Source organism: Terrapene carolina, unplaced genomic scaffold (genome assembly GCF_002925995.2).
Source record: "Terrapene carolina triunguis isolate 2854851 unplaced genomic scaffold, T_m_triunguis-2.0 Scaffold85, whole genome shotgun sequence".
NCBI lineage: Eukaryota > Metazoa > Chordata > Testudines > Emydidae > Terrapene > Terrapene triunguis.
In genome coordinates this window covers 22,104,418-22,119,255 of record NW_020664436.1, presented here as the reverse complement: position 1 = coordinate 22,119,255, position 14,838 = coordinate 22,104,418, and the positions used below count along the sequence as shown (strand labels likewise).

The 14,838-nt window shown below is 39.8% G+C and overlaps 1 protein-coding gene across 1 annotated transcript in view; it reads right to left on the bottom strand.

Annotated features, from left to right (window-relative positions):
• PCNX2 (pecanex 2) overlaps positions 1 to 14,838 on the bottom strand; it is a 229,616-nt gene that overhangs the window by 168,493 nt on the left and 46,285 nt on the right. The window contains exons 10-13 of the mRNA XM_026649526.1: positions 10,280 to 10,415; positions 7,349 to 7,491; positions 5,153 to 5,306; positions 5,024 to 5,056 (exon numbers count right to left, since the gene is read on the bottom strand). Coding sequence (XP_026505311.1) covers positions 5,024 to 5,056; positions 5,153 to 5,306; positions 7,349 to 7,491; positions 10,280 to 10,415 — 466 coding nt within the window. The remainder of the gene's footprint in view (positions 1 to 5,023; positions 5,057 to 5,152; positions 5,307 to 7,348; positions 7,492 to 10,279; positions 10,416 to 14,838) is intronic.

Sequence of the window (14,838 nt, the reverse complement as noted above, 5' to 3'; positions counted from 1 at the left end):
GAAAGCTTATGCTCCCAATACTTCTGTTAGTCTTAAAGGTGCCACAGGACCCTCTATTAAAACCATAACATTAATCACATTAAATGAGTTCTACGTTGTACTCTGAAGCTCACTAACCTCAGACTCTGGCAGACAACTAGTTGGAAAAAATTTCAAAAGGCAGAACACATATATATATATATATACCTATCTAAAGTGTACCCAGCACCTTGGTATCTGACACTACTCTGCTGAGACCTCTGCTTTGTGCACAGAAGTAGGATCCCAGATGATTTCATTAGACTGCTTCTTGCCCTATGAGGCCTGCTGTGATATCTACCACAAAACTTGGTCCTGGACGGACATACAGGACTTTCAGGCTATTCAGCAACACCTTAAATTGCATCATGAAGTGAACATGAAACCACTGTAGAGATCTGAGCACTAGCTTTATATGCTCATAGTGACACACTCCAAACTAGGCACCAGCATTCTATGCCTCCTGACTAGATTAATAAATTCTAAGGCCAGAAGGGATTGCTGTGAACATCTAGTCTGACTTCCTGTATAGCCCGGGGCCATAGAACTTCCCCAAAATAATATCTAGAGCACGTCTTTTAGAAAAAAAAATCCGATTTTGATTTAAAAATCATCAGTGATGGAGGGTTCTGTGGCACAACTCTTGGTAAATTGCTGCAATGGTTAATAATCCTCACTGTCAAAAATTTATTCCTTATTTCTTATTACTCTGGGCTGTCTTCAAGGACAGTTCTAAATAGAATCTGTTACAGTAGTATAGTTTCGAGATGACAAAGCCATGACCGACTACTGCAAGGTATGCCTGAAAGAGATCGGGAAGAATGTTTGGAGTCTGCCAGAAGCCAGAGATGATCAAAGGCACGAGGGGCCACTGTAGCCTAAGAGAATCCAAGAACAAGAATGGACCCAGAAGAACCCCCAGATTATCCCATTGCTCCCCAGCCTTGTTTGGAAAATTTCAGCTGCATTGTCATTCAGGTTTATAACACTGATCATTCTTTAATCTCCCTGCTGTTCTGCGTCCTCGCATTAGCATCAAGCAATCTTATCTACTTTAATTTTAATGTAGTTGTGTGAATTATGAAGTAGTACAGTATGGTATCCTTTCAAGCCTACTTGTTGTCTTATTTTTAATGATGCCAACTAATTCCAGCAAGCCTTTATTAATACATCTCATCTTATAAAATTTAATAACTTTTAAGTGATAATGCATAATGCAATATGGATTAAGTCTTCTAGTTTAATTTATGTTAAATATGCCTTTCATGTTTAAAATGTTGAGTGAAAAGATACTGTAAAATATTTTTTCATAGGCACTTCTTAATAAACCAAGGCTTGTGGGAGGGTTGGGGAGGGAATCAGGTATATCATCACTTTGTTATAATACTGCATGACATGTAGAATATAATATGATGGATGATGTTACAACATTTTTACTGTGACTGTAAAATTCTAGTCATGGTATTGTATGAAAATATGCCTCAATTAAGCTTCATTAGTTATTTCGTCTTTGATGCTACAAATAATTTAGTCTAGGATGTGATTATAATGAAGTTTTGATTATGCTGGTTACCACCCCTCTTAAACAAATGTGCACATTATCAGTGTTTGCATGTGCAAGCGATTTGATTACTGTTCACATTACTGTGTGTAGAAATGTGTTAGTCGAACCGACAAATATGGTCTATTTTTGGCATTGAGAAAATTAGCTCTTTACTGAGGTCTGAATATTTTTTAAAGTCCCTGGAAATAACATACACTACAAGGAACGGAATGGTCAACTAATGTTTATCAACACTGTCCAGTTTGCAGGTAGGCATGAATTGCCTGCAAATGTGCGATAGCTGAGCAATTCCATAATTTCTAGGAATGATTGAGGCAGGAAAGGAAACTAAGAATCCTTCAAGTTCACCTTGGTAGAATTTACAACTATAAACTGCAAAGAACCTTGATTTAAAAATGAATTTATATTTCCAGTCTTCAAAATGACAGAGGCTAAAACTCACTATCAAAGGGAAAGGATCCAGGAGACGGAGCTGATTTGTAGTTCCCACCCTCCCCACACCACTCCCAATAGCAGCTTGCAAACAGCAGGTGATCTTTTACCTAGCTGCAGACTTCCCAGAAGGTGAGAGAGTCCAAAACCAACAAACTGAAGGATAGGCATAGGTCCTGAGTGAGCGCACACAATATTTTGACTTGGAGAAAAAGTTCAGTCCTCCTCCAACAGTTCACAAACTCCTTTCCCCCCCCCCTTACATCACATTATGCTTCTAGATAAGAAAATCAACTGTATTGATTTTTGCTCATTCCCCTTACCTAGTTCTGGTTGCCTTACATTACAGCTAGCCAACTGATAAGTGTTAGAACACATATCTTATTTGTTTAATGTACTGTATCCAATATCACACTTCCATTTCTTTCACTACTCTGGGAGCAATAGATGCACTGAATCTTTTTCCCTGGTGCACGTTATTCCTGGAAGAGCGATCCCTAGATAGGACAATCAGATGCCAGCAAACCAATACATTTCCAACATAGAATCAGTATTTCTAATGTACTACTGCCCTGGAGATCTGATTCAGAATACCAGGGTAGCTAATACTCGCAGTAAGGCAGATCCCACATCTCTCTTCTCAATGTAACCTAATACACATCCTGCTAGTGACAATTTACAACAATACATTGCTGATATCTCAATTATACTTTTCCCAGTTACGGTACTTCGTGAAGGAAGGATGAATATTATATAGAAATACAATTATAGGAATAGATTAATTTAATAAGGAAGCATGTGCTATTTGATCAGCCAATTATGTACTTTTTCTTAATGATTTTGAGGAAAACATCAGCAATAGCAGATTAAAAATCAATTATCTGTCTTGAAGATGAATTTTAAATCCCTATTGACTGAAGACTGAGGGATGAGTCTGGATTGTTGCTGTTTTAAAAGCCAACAGTGGTTAATGGAAAACAGAGGAAATGTTGGTCAGATGCCATATGACTGAGTTTCTGAATAATCTAATTCAGACATATTTATGTTTATTATATTTTAGCACATAGAGTACCCAAAAGTAATGATGAATTCAAATAATCAATCATGAATAAAAATAGTACTGAAGCCACAAAAGCCACACGCAATAGGGTTCTTGATAAACAACCAACAATATTTACAAGAGCTACTTCTTTCAATGTTTCACTGTTGTGACAGAACCCCTCAATGCCAACAGGCAATGGGTTCACTGCTCTGTAACAGCAACTCCTAGCAGGCCTGACAATCTCACTACACCTCGCACCCCGGCTTTCATAGTATTTATCCATACAGAATGTTATGTGAGGTCTTCAATAAAAGCTGGGTTCCTACTGATCATTAATGTCATTGTGAAATGTATGAACAAATACCATGAAAAAAGTTGTGTATATATACTGGAAATATGTTTCTAAAAAGAGTCTGAATCGAGGCAGCATTGGTTTCTGCCAGACAAAAGGATGTATATTCCCCTATCTGTCTTGGTTCACATATAAATTAAGCATCTAAGCCAATACAATGGAGGAAGCTCCGTTTGCATATGAAGTCAACATGAAGTCAGCACACCAGGAAATAAATCATGGGGGGTCATCCTGACTCTTGGGACAAACAATGGATGTTTGGGAGATATAAGAAGACAAAAGAACACCATTTTATCATTAACCAAGGAAGCAAAAGGATAGAACTTTTTGCATTCATGAAAGAGAGATCCCAGTCATGTTGGCTGGAGATGCTGGGAGATTGCTTTGCGTGACAAACTTTTGTAGACAGGGGCTTGGCCTGTTAAATATAGTTTTTTTCTGCATTTCTTTGCCCCATTTTTCCACCCCGGGCAGCTGCTCCGCTCATCCCACCCTGGTTACAGCCTTCTTGTGTGTATACTGTCCCTCTGGGGACAGCATATCTGGTAACTCCTGTGAGTGGCCAGTGGACAAGGGGCTGGATGTTACAGAGATTGCTCCAAGGACTCAGGGGTTGGTGTGTGCCTATTACTAGCCTGCAGAGAGGGAGCGAGGTCTGCAGAGGCCTGGAAGGTAGTGCTTAGAATCATAGAATATCAGGATTGGAAGGGACCTCAGGAGGTCATCTAGTCCAACCTCCTGCTCAAAGCAGGACCAGTTCCCAACTAAATCATACCAGCCAGGGCTTTGTCAAGCCTGACCTTAAAAACCTCTAAGGAAGGAGATTCCACCACCTCCCTAGGTAACCCATAATATCCAACCTATACCTCCCCCACTGCAACTTGAGACCATTACTCCTTGTTCTATCATCTGGTACCACTGAGAACAGTCTATATCCATGCTCTTTGGAACCCCCTTTCAGGTAGTTGAAAGCAGCTATCAAATCCCCCCTCATTCTTCTCTTCTGCAGACTAAACAATCCCAGTTCCCTCAGCCTCTCCTCATAATTCATGTGTTCCAGCCCCCTAATCCTTTTTGTTGCCCTCCGCTGGATTCTTTCCAATTTTTCCACATCCTTCTTGTAGTGTGGGGCCCAAAACTGGACACAGTACTCCAGATGAGGCCTCACCAATGTCGAATAGAGGGGAATGATCACGTCCCTTTATCTGCTGGCAATGCCCCTACTTATACAGCCCAAAATGCTGTTCGCCTTCTTGGCAACAAGGGCACACTGTTGACTCATATCCAGCTTCTCCTCCACTGTAACCCCTAGGTCCTTTTCTGCAGAACTGCTGCCTAGCCATTCGGTCCCTAGTCTGTAGCAGTGCATGGGATTCTTCCGTCCTAAGTGCAGGACTCTGCACTTGTCCTTGTTGCTTGTGTTGCCAGAGGCTGTTGGTTCCAGGGAGCTGGACTACAACAGGCACAGATGAGACCACTGCACACTAAGAGCAGGTAGCGGTAAGGTGGTGCCTCATGATGACTCTGGGTAGTATTATAGCAGTACCAACTGATTCCCTCTCAGTACAAAAGTGATACTATAAAAAGCAAACTTGCTCTGCTTGCTGTGACTTACGTGTATTGGTGAGGCAGGGTCAGGCTGAACACTCTAAAAACAAAAACAGAAAAAAAAATTATTTACAGGTTTTTGGATCCCCAAAAATTCAAGGAGATTTTGTGGCTAGGAAATATATTTATTTCTTACCTTTAGAAGGGAATATTGGCAACCGGCCATGACAAGACAGAACAAGAGGACCCAAATGTCTTTACAAAAGCCTTGATTCAGAGTTAGGAACCCAAGAAGTGAGACAAGAACTACTAAAAGAACAGCCAACACATTTTCCTTGATAGCTTCAGTCCTACAGGAATAAAATAAATAAAAGGGGTTTCAAAAGGAGAAAAGTAACCATGTAACTACCTAGCAGATAAAGGGACAGATCCTCAGTTGATGTAAATTGCCATCGCTGCACTGACTTGAGCTACAACACTACACCACCTGAGGATCTGCCCTCAAAACTCTACACCAACTGCTTGTGGACTTATCAGTGTATAATTCTTCACTCTAAGTCTTTAGTTGTACATCTCATTATGACACCCAAACCTTGTATTCAAACCTGTGTATTTTATTTCATAGTTGAATAGATTTTAAGGCTAGCAGAGACCATTATGATAATCTAGTCTGACTTCCTGCATAGAATTTCACCAAGTAATTTGTATACTTTAGTGTGCATTTCCCTGTAAGTCTCTCTATAAAACAGTTTTTAAAGGGAATGATAAGCATTCATGTACTAAAAATGCTAAAGACAAAATATAGTATGTTGCCAAAGGTGGCGATCAATACTGTTGTCATGTTAAAATTATTCTTTAAAGTGCAACCCTAACAATATAGAATTAGAAAAGATATTCAATTTCTTTTATCTGTAGTACTGAAACATATTAAATCTTTCATATGTTTAATAAGATTTATTAGAACAGGTGTGCAGAGAAAAGCAATTTAAATATTCAATCCATAACAAAAAGAGTGTATTATGGATATTTTTCCATGCACTTGAAGTGCTTAGACAAGGCACCACATATACAGCAGCATATATGCTAGATCTAACTTCTCTTACTACATACCATGATTTCTGTAGAACACTAAAGCTGTCGTCTTAAATATCTGCAGCAGAGATAATATTAATGTGTATAGGGCATACACCCACACAATCAGAGATCAAGCTCATGACAGGCTAGCCTGCAGTCACTGGCTATGTAGGCTTAGTTGTTTTGGGTTGATAATAGTCTAGCAGATTATAAGGGGGAGGGTCTATCAGCAAAGAGCACTGCCAAAACAGCTGATTACAACTGACATGGGGGAAAGAAAAGAAGAAGAGATGCCAGAGAAAGAAATAGAATTGTGTTTCGTCAAATAATTGAGTTAGGGTGGGGGGAAACAAGGGAATTCCCTCCTGCATTTTGTTCTTAAAATTTGGAAGTATTTCAGTGACAAAAATTTGGCACCTTTCCCTCTATTCGCTTTTCCTGATCCACACACCACACTAATTTTCAATCAGTCGCATAGGCGCTGACTTCCCCTCTGCCCGGTGGGTGTTCGACCCCTCCCCGCCCCTGCACCACCCTCGCCCCCCCCCCCCTCCCCCCCCTCCCCAAAGTCCCTGCCCCCATTCCACCCCCTTCTCCCAAGTCCCCGCCCCTGCCCTGTCTCTTCTCTGCCTCCTCCCCTGAGCACGCCGCATCCCTGCTCCTCTCCTCTCCCTCCTGGAAAGTCCTAAGCGCCACCAAACAGCTGTTAGGCGGCGGGGCGGGGCAGGAAGTGCTGGGAGGGAGAGGGAGGAGCGGGGACACGGCATGCTCAGAAGGGAGAGGAGGCGAGGCGGGGGCAGAGGGAGCTTGGTTGCCGGTGGGTGCAGAGCACCTACTACTTTTTCCCCATGGGTTCTCCAGCCCTGGAGCACCCACGGAGTCGGCGTCTATGCCAGAGGCAGCAGGCCCAGAGTCCAGAATCAAATTGGGGACTATCACACAAATTGGACGCTCACATAAATCAAGGTCTCTTCTCATATAGAAGGAGGAGTCCGGTGGCACCTTAAAGACTAACAGATTTATTTGGGCATAAGCTTTCGTGGGTAAAAAACCCACTTCTTCAGATGCGGAGGAATTCTTCGGGCTCCTCGTTGATTTTGTGGATACAGACTAACACGGCTACCCCTCTGATACTTCTTATATAGAAGGGTCATGGGCCACAAAAAGCTCTGAAGTTTGAGGCTTGGAGCACATTTTCCCACACTTAAACTAAACAAGTATTTATTTAAAAGGAGTCCCACCATTCACTCCTTTTTTAATAGTTTGCATTTTTACCTGTGAGGAGAAATTCATGCCACTTAGTATGAAGAAAGCTTACCGATCCAGTAATGCCAACAAAGCAAGTCGATCATACCAGACTTTAATCCACTTGCCAGGAAATATAATAAATTTGTAAAACTGCCTGTTAAATTTTCGTTGTGCTGAAGAGCATGAAGAGTCCTCAAAGTCCTGACTCAGATGCTTTAAAACAAACAAAACACACACACACAGTTTCATATTGGCATACTGTTGCCATTAAAGTACATGCTCTGAAAGGTAGAATTTATATGTCAATGTTTCATTCCAATTTCTTTATAAATGAATACTGGTGAAAATTTTTACTCTCCATTTTATTTCAGTCATAAGGAACACAATATATTAATCTCATTTCTTATAGATGGTCAGAAGTTATGCCAATCATGCAAAATACTATTAACAATACATTAACAAGTTTTAGTAACAAATTGTTTCTTTAATCCCCGTGGTTTATCTTGTCTATGGTTTTCTGGCTTCTCCCACACTTCAAACCAACCACAGCATAAGCCACAACCGTACCTGATGGGAAAAGATCCTTGCCTCTAACTGAGAATCCTAGCAATCAATAATTCCAAGTGACATAAAATATGATTTGAGACAGATTGTGTTCCTTCTGTCACCGTAATTTTTAAGCAAAATATGAATTCAAATAATACACAGTTTTTACATTATTTAAGTTACAATTTAGACATTTTACTTAATGTACTGTGAAGGATTTTAAAAAGCCAAAAGTGAAATATGAACATTTAAAATTTTTGTTGATAATATCTGCCATCTAGGAGTGTTTTCTATATTTGGTCTCCTGCCTCTACAATCTCTGCTCCAACAGGAACTATTACAGTAATCAATGTTCCTGTTCTTTTTCCTTTTTATTTTTAATCACACTCACTTTAAATTAATTACTACCACTCTCCTAATTTAGTTTTATGACTTGAAAAAGAGTAGAAAAATGACAATGCTAGCAAAGGAATTGTTTAAAAATCTAAACAGGGCACTATGGCCCTGATTTTCCAAACACTTCAGCATGTGCTTAACTTTAAGCACATGAGCAGTCCCATTGACTTCACTGGAATTATACATATGCATGAAGTTAAACATGTGCATAAGGGTTTGCAGGACTTGGGCCTAGATCAGGACTTCTGTGTTGTAGTAAGTGCTTTGTCACTGACTGGCTGTGACTTGCATGAGGCCACACTAAATCTATTTGTGCCTCCATTTACCCATCCACCAAATGAATGAAATTACTTAGAGCTTGTCTACATGAACACTTTAGTTCACAGCAAACTGGGGTGTGACTCTACCCTTCATTAGTCTGCCGCACACTAATTGTCCACATGGACCATGCTGACATGCACTGACAGTTTGTTAGCGTACTTTGATTTACCCCACTTTGACATGAACTGTTAGTGCACATCTACAAGGTCTACACAGAGAGCTAATGCGCTGCAGGCTAGTGCAGGTAGATTCACACCGCAACTTGCTACGAACTAAATTATCATATAGACAAGCTCTCAGCTAATTTATATGGGTGTCTGAAGCTCTGAGTGAAATTCTAGCCTGGGGTAGTCAATATGTTGACTGTGGGCCAAATCCTGACTGCCAGACACTTTTGAATGGACCTCAACATCTTTTTATTATCATCATTGTTATTTTTTATTATTATTTTCTCTGGAGTCTGGACCTTGACTATACTTTGACCAAGAAATTTGGACTTAGACCCATCCAAGTCAATGACAAAACTCCTAATGACTTCAATAGGGTTAAGATTTCACTTATAATCACAAGATTAGAAGCCATAAAAACATGGATTCTAGTCCCAAACTTGCAGTGTGATCTTGGGCAAGACATTCCCTTCTCAATACCTCAGATTTCCTATAGATAAGATAAGGGTGATGATAATTCTCTAGTTAGCAGGTGGTTTGCAGGCTTAATAAATATTTGTAAAATCTTTTGAGATTCTTGTACGGAAATCTCTATACAAATCTAAATTATCATTTTATATGCATTTATAACATACACAGGCAAAAAACAAGTTTTAAATCATCTTACAACAGCTATTTTCCTGTCAACTTTTAGTTCCTGTTAAAAATCTAAGTCAAAATAAATAATTGTCTGATGTTTTAGGTTTATTAACATCAGACTTGAAGTGGCCATGTTCGGGTAGGGTGAAGGTGTTAAGCTTGAGATGAGGGTATCTCCAAATTCTGGAAGACAGCTTGGAGAATGTCAGAGACCCCAAACCCACACAAACTATAAAAATAAACTATGTCCTTGTTATATTACAAACCAAACTGAGCACTAAGGGCCTGCTTCTGACAGGTGATGAGCAACTCCAGCTCCTGCAAGTGGAGTGTGCTCTGGCATCCCACAAATGATATCCAGGACCCAGGATCAGGCCCTAAAAGTTTTACTTCCCAGTTCAGAAAAGAGGTGACAAACTTGATATTTTAGGCCTACGTGCCCACACTACTCTGCAAAGTAGATGTGTCAAACTATTAAAATTTGGCAATGTGTATAAAATCCTAACAGCTGTGTCCTCTGGTTTTCAATTTTTACGATAAGAGACTATTTACATGTTGGCAGTTTCTTTGTACAGCTAACATGTGCCAACGCAAATGTTTAGCAGACTTAGACTCATAGTAATCTCTAAATACTCTAATACAAGGCACTTTGGAAAACTTGTCCCTGTTATTAAAAAAAAGCTCAAAAATGCTCCTTAAGGACCCAGCTCTGCCACCTTTGCTCAGAGTAGTCCCTTATTATTTTTAAACCAATGGGGCTACTTGTCTAGTAATATACTACTCAATGTGTAGCCAAACAAGCCCTCCCAGTACAGCAATACTATATAAATACAAAAGGGTTAAAATGGTTGCCTTCACACCAGGTGGTCAGTTCTACAACATATTTACATGACATGATTTGTTAAAATGTTAGAAACTGAAATACAACGTACCCGTGGTGTTTCTGAAAGGGTTCTTCGTGCCACCATCAGTAAGAGCTGCTGCTGGAGTGCACTTGCAGCGTGATCTCCTGAAGATGGTTCTTGACTCTCCGAAGTGGTAGTACTAGAGGAACTGAACTGTGTTTCACTGTGCACAGGGGTAAAAAGGAATGAAATGGTTTTAGAAAGAGTCAAGTCAATACCATTTAAAACAATACAGCAGAAGGTCTGGATGGCTCATGGGATCCATAATGGGACATGGAGCCTTCCACTCATCAGATAAAATCTAGCCCAGGCCTCTAGTGACCAAGAGTCATTTGTTTTTGATGGCTGTTCGTTGACCACAGTCCAGTCCCCTGTGGAAAAGTGTTCTTTTCAGAAATGCCACTATCTGAAGAGGCACTTCTAAAGACGTATACTACTTCTTTAAGGAACAGCCAGGATCTTACAGCCAAAAAACCCTGGGTGTAATCCAGGAGGCGCTCTGCTCTTGCTTAGCTCTCTGTTCCTGTTTAAATAGACCAGCCCCAGGGCAAAGTAGGGAGCCTCTTTAATTACTCCCAGTTTGTTTTGGTTGTGAGCCCCTGGCTATCCCTTAAAGAGGTAATACGCTCCTTCATAGCACCCTTTCTGGTAGTCTCAGCAAAGATTTCAAGGATGAAAGGGCAGAGATTTAACTCTTTAAGCCCCAGAGGTGGTGCATCCACAATGGGCTGAGGGCACACTGTATGACTGTGCTATCATTGTCCACTAGTACTTGTCATGTGGATAACAGATATCAGTTTCCAACTATGTCAATCCGCCACATTTCAGGAGCACTAAAATTTACTTTAAATTTCTGCAAGAGAAATCTTTAATATGCTTTTTCTTTTTAGTCAGCCCTAAATCCTTCTTTCTAGGCATAGGTGCCCATCAGCCCATCATTTTAGATATTGTGAAAACTCCCTTCTTGTTTAACTGCATCTGTAATTAAGGTCTTAGAATGCAAGTTCCCATGGCAGGTCTTTCTCTAGTCCTTTCTTCTTGATTCTGTACATTTAGCACTTAAATAATAAAACCTTGGTAAGGATTCTAATATACACTGTTTAATAATAATACACACATGATTGCAAAAACAATCCCGTTACTGTGACATTACTTTATTTAAATAAAATTCTTGCTGAGAATTAATCATTTAAATGTTACTTTTGGATGGGATTCTTTTTGGATACCTATTCACTTTTCCTGTCACAACTGGGGTTTCCACACCTGCCTCCCCATTCTAATCTCAGTATCTCCTAGCCTTTATCAACCCTACGTATTTATGTGGCCCCCATTAAACATAGTGTCTGAGGGCCTCACAAGCTTTAACTTATTTAGTCACACAACACCCTTGTGAGGTAGGGCAGTGCTATTACCCCCATGTTACAGATAATGAGCTGACATACAGAGAGGCTAAGTGACTTGCCCAAAGTAACACAGGAAGTCTGCAGCAGAACAAGGAATTGAGGACAGGTCTTCCAGGTTCCAAGCTAGTTCCCTAACCACTGGACCATCCTTTCGACTTTAGTAAGCCAGACCTTCCATACAAATTCCCTTAAGCATATGCCAGACAAAAGGGGAAAGTAAACAGATTAGTAGCTGTCCAGTAAGATACAGAAAAGAGAATGAAACGTCGCATGCTATGTCTACATAGTTCATCTCTTTAAAACTGTCTGCCCACTCCCCTAGCCCTTGCTTTGCAAAAGCCAAGTGAAGTCTGGTTCATTCTTAACTTTTGTCTATTTTCTTTTATCCCACATCTAATAAGGAACGGCCTGGCATGATGATACTATACTCACACACCATAATCCTTTGCCCTTGCCTTCTGGACCAATCAAAAATCTGTCCATGGTAGACTCATGACATGGTAGACTCTCCCTATAATCAAGCCTTCCCTTAGAGTTCAACTCTTCTCCCATGAGACCAGAAGATAACTTGGAAAGCCTAGTGGGGCAACACACTATTTTCTATTTCCTCTCAGCAGCAGAATTCACAGCTCCACCCACCAGCTGTGTCTGGCAGAAGCAATTAATTCTAGAGGTTGTCAACACCCAGGAGGCCAGCAGTGGGAAAGTCAGGAACTCTAGAAGCCTCGTAGGACAGTTCGGACAGAGGGGCGGAGTGTGTGCAGCTGGGAAGGCAGAGGTGGGAAAAGCAGCAACTCAAAAATAGAGGCTGTGCTGCACTTGGAAAGCTGCCTCTGTGTGCACTTTGATTTACATTTGGTGAGAACATTAGCATAGGTTAAAAAAAATCTCACCTAATCTATCTCTTGTTCTTTATTTCTCACGCTGCCTCCATCACCAGTCTCTCCCAGCCCCCATGTTCTTGGTTGTCTTTCTCCCTATGTCCCACATGGCTCTGATCATTCTCACATTCACGTGCTACACCGTTTCCGATGCTGAACAGTTTAATTTTTAAACTACTTATACTCAAAGATATACACCATTTCTGATGACACATCACTATCAAACTAACAACGAATACCAACAAGAAATTCTACAGTTTTGTTTGTGTTTTTATAAACCTATAACAGGGTTACATAAAATTAGAATATATAATGTATAAATAGGAGCAAACACTCCCTAATTACTGAATAATTGTAACATAAAGCTGATCATCATAGTGTAAGATGGGGCCTTGATGAACAGAAAATACATTAGTTTGCAGAATCAAATTAAGGCTATCAAGATCTACTGTAAACGGCACCATTAATATAAGCAAAGGTATAATTACACTAAATTTTGAATTGTAAATTAATAACTAAAGATATGTTTGACAAACATGTAACATATGCATGACTAATGTGAAAGGTACAGAGCACCCTCTGTTGATAACTGAAAGAGATTAACATTCTACTATATTTTTTTATTCAGCATTCAGTTCTACTACACCATGGAACAAACATTAATTTAGCTGAACAATTGCACAACACTAAATATTTTATTGTAACCACAAAACACTTGAAAATCTGTTTTCAAAATTTCCTGTTTGTCTTTCATGACTTTTTTTATGTCACTGAAAATTTTTGCCAAAAATCAGTCTAAGCAATAACACAGCTCATGCTGGTCCATATTCCACTACTTATCCAGTCTTGAGACTGAAGTTATCTGAGGTGAGATCAAGACAGAAATTTGCATTAGAAGAAAATACACAATCTATTTCTCCCCCCGATGGACCCCTTGCTTAAAGTGTGTTCACACTGTTCAATAAATGCATGAACAGAGACAATATTCTGGTCGGTTAAAGAGAGAGATCCCCAAAATGTGGTCCAATGTCCACCTTCTGGTAGCCAAATGGTGCTGGTTCTTCTCTTTATCTAGTGTTGCTGTAATGAATTACAGTTGAAAGAACATAAAATATTTTCCTAATATTACTTTTCCATTGTAAGCAGCTGCAGTTGTGACCACAGAGATATTGTGCAATGACGAATGGGAGCAGTGGGGAGCGTACACCTCTACAAGTGGGAAGAAAGAGTCCGCAAGATACTCTATTAAGAATGTGATTCAGATAGTTAAAAATGTCAAGAACTCCTAGATTAAGTAAATGATTCTTTATTGAGTCCTGGGCTGATCTTTCCTTTTCAGCATGAATGTGAAGAGGAGACAGCAAATGCTGTGGCTAACATTATGATTGTGCCTAAATAATAAAAACAACCTGACTAAAGGGATATGCCTAATTAAATGGAAAGATCCTATAGTCAGTGCTTCAGACTGTAGCAACTGGGTCATATGAGCTTAGCAAGAAGTCATGTAAATTGATCCAACTAAAATATTTTAGCCAAATATTACTTTTTTAAAAACTAGGAAAAAAACACAACCCCACTAAGCAGAGGAACAATGCAGCCAAGAAAAATGTGATATATATAGAAAAAACACATTTTAAAAGTTTAAAGTTGGGTAAGGTCCTAATTCAGCCTGGTTCCTTTTGACTTCCTGTGATTACTCACATGCTTAAAGTTAGGCACATTCTTAAGTACCTTCCTGAACTAAGGCCTAAATGACCAAGTTAAACAAAAGCCCATTAAGGCTAACTTGGTAAGCGTAACTCTGAATTCCCTGCCTTTTGTGCACTTTCAAATTCTATCAGTTTGTTGTACTAATGCAGGAGTTTGCATTTATGACAGTATAGGGATACAAGTCTTGAATAAACATCTGCACAGATTCCCTTTTCTCACTGCTGTTGTCTTCCTGCTGCCACTTCACAAGACTCGCTGCTCCTGCCCCATAGAATGGATCTACACCGGCATTTCCTCATCTGCCTGGTTCTCCTGCTGCCTCCCTCCTCTACATCCATTGCTGCTGGAATGATTCTCCAGCAGCACTCATCCGCCTCATACATCAAGATAAGTCATGACATTAAACCCATCAGTTATGAGGATTTTTTCTTTTTAAGCCATGGGTGGTTTACATATAATGCATTATGACATTAGATGACAAGGCTTTCTTCTTAAAAATTAGAAGGCAAATTGAAATATAGAATGAAAATAGAAATATATAAAATCAGAGCACCAGGAAGATTAGATAATTGCACATCAAACTGATTATGAC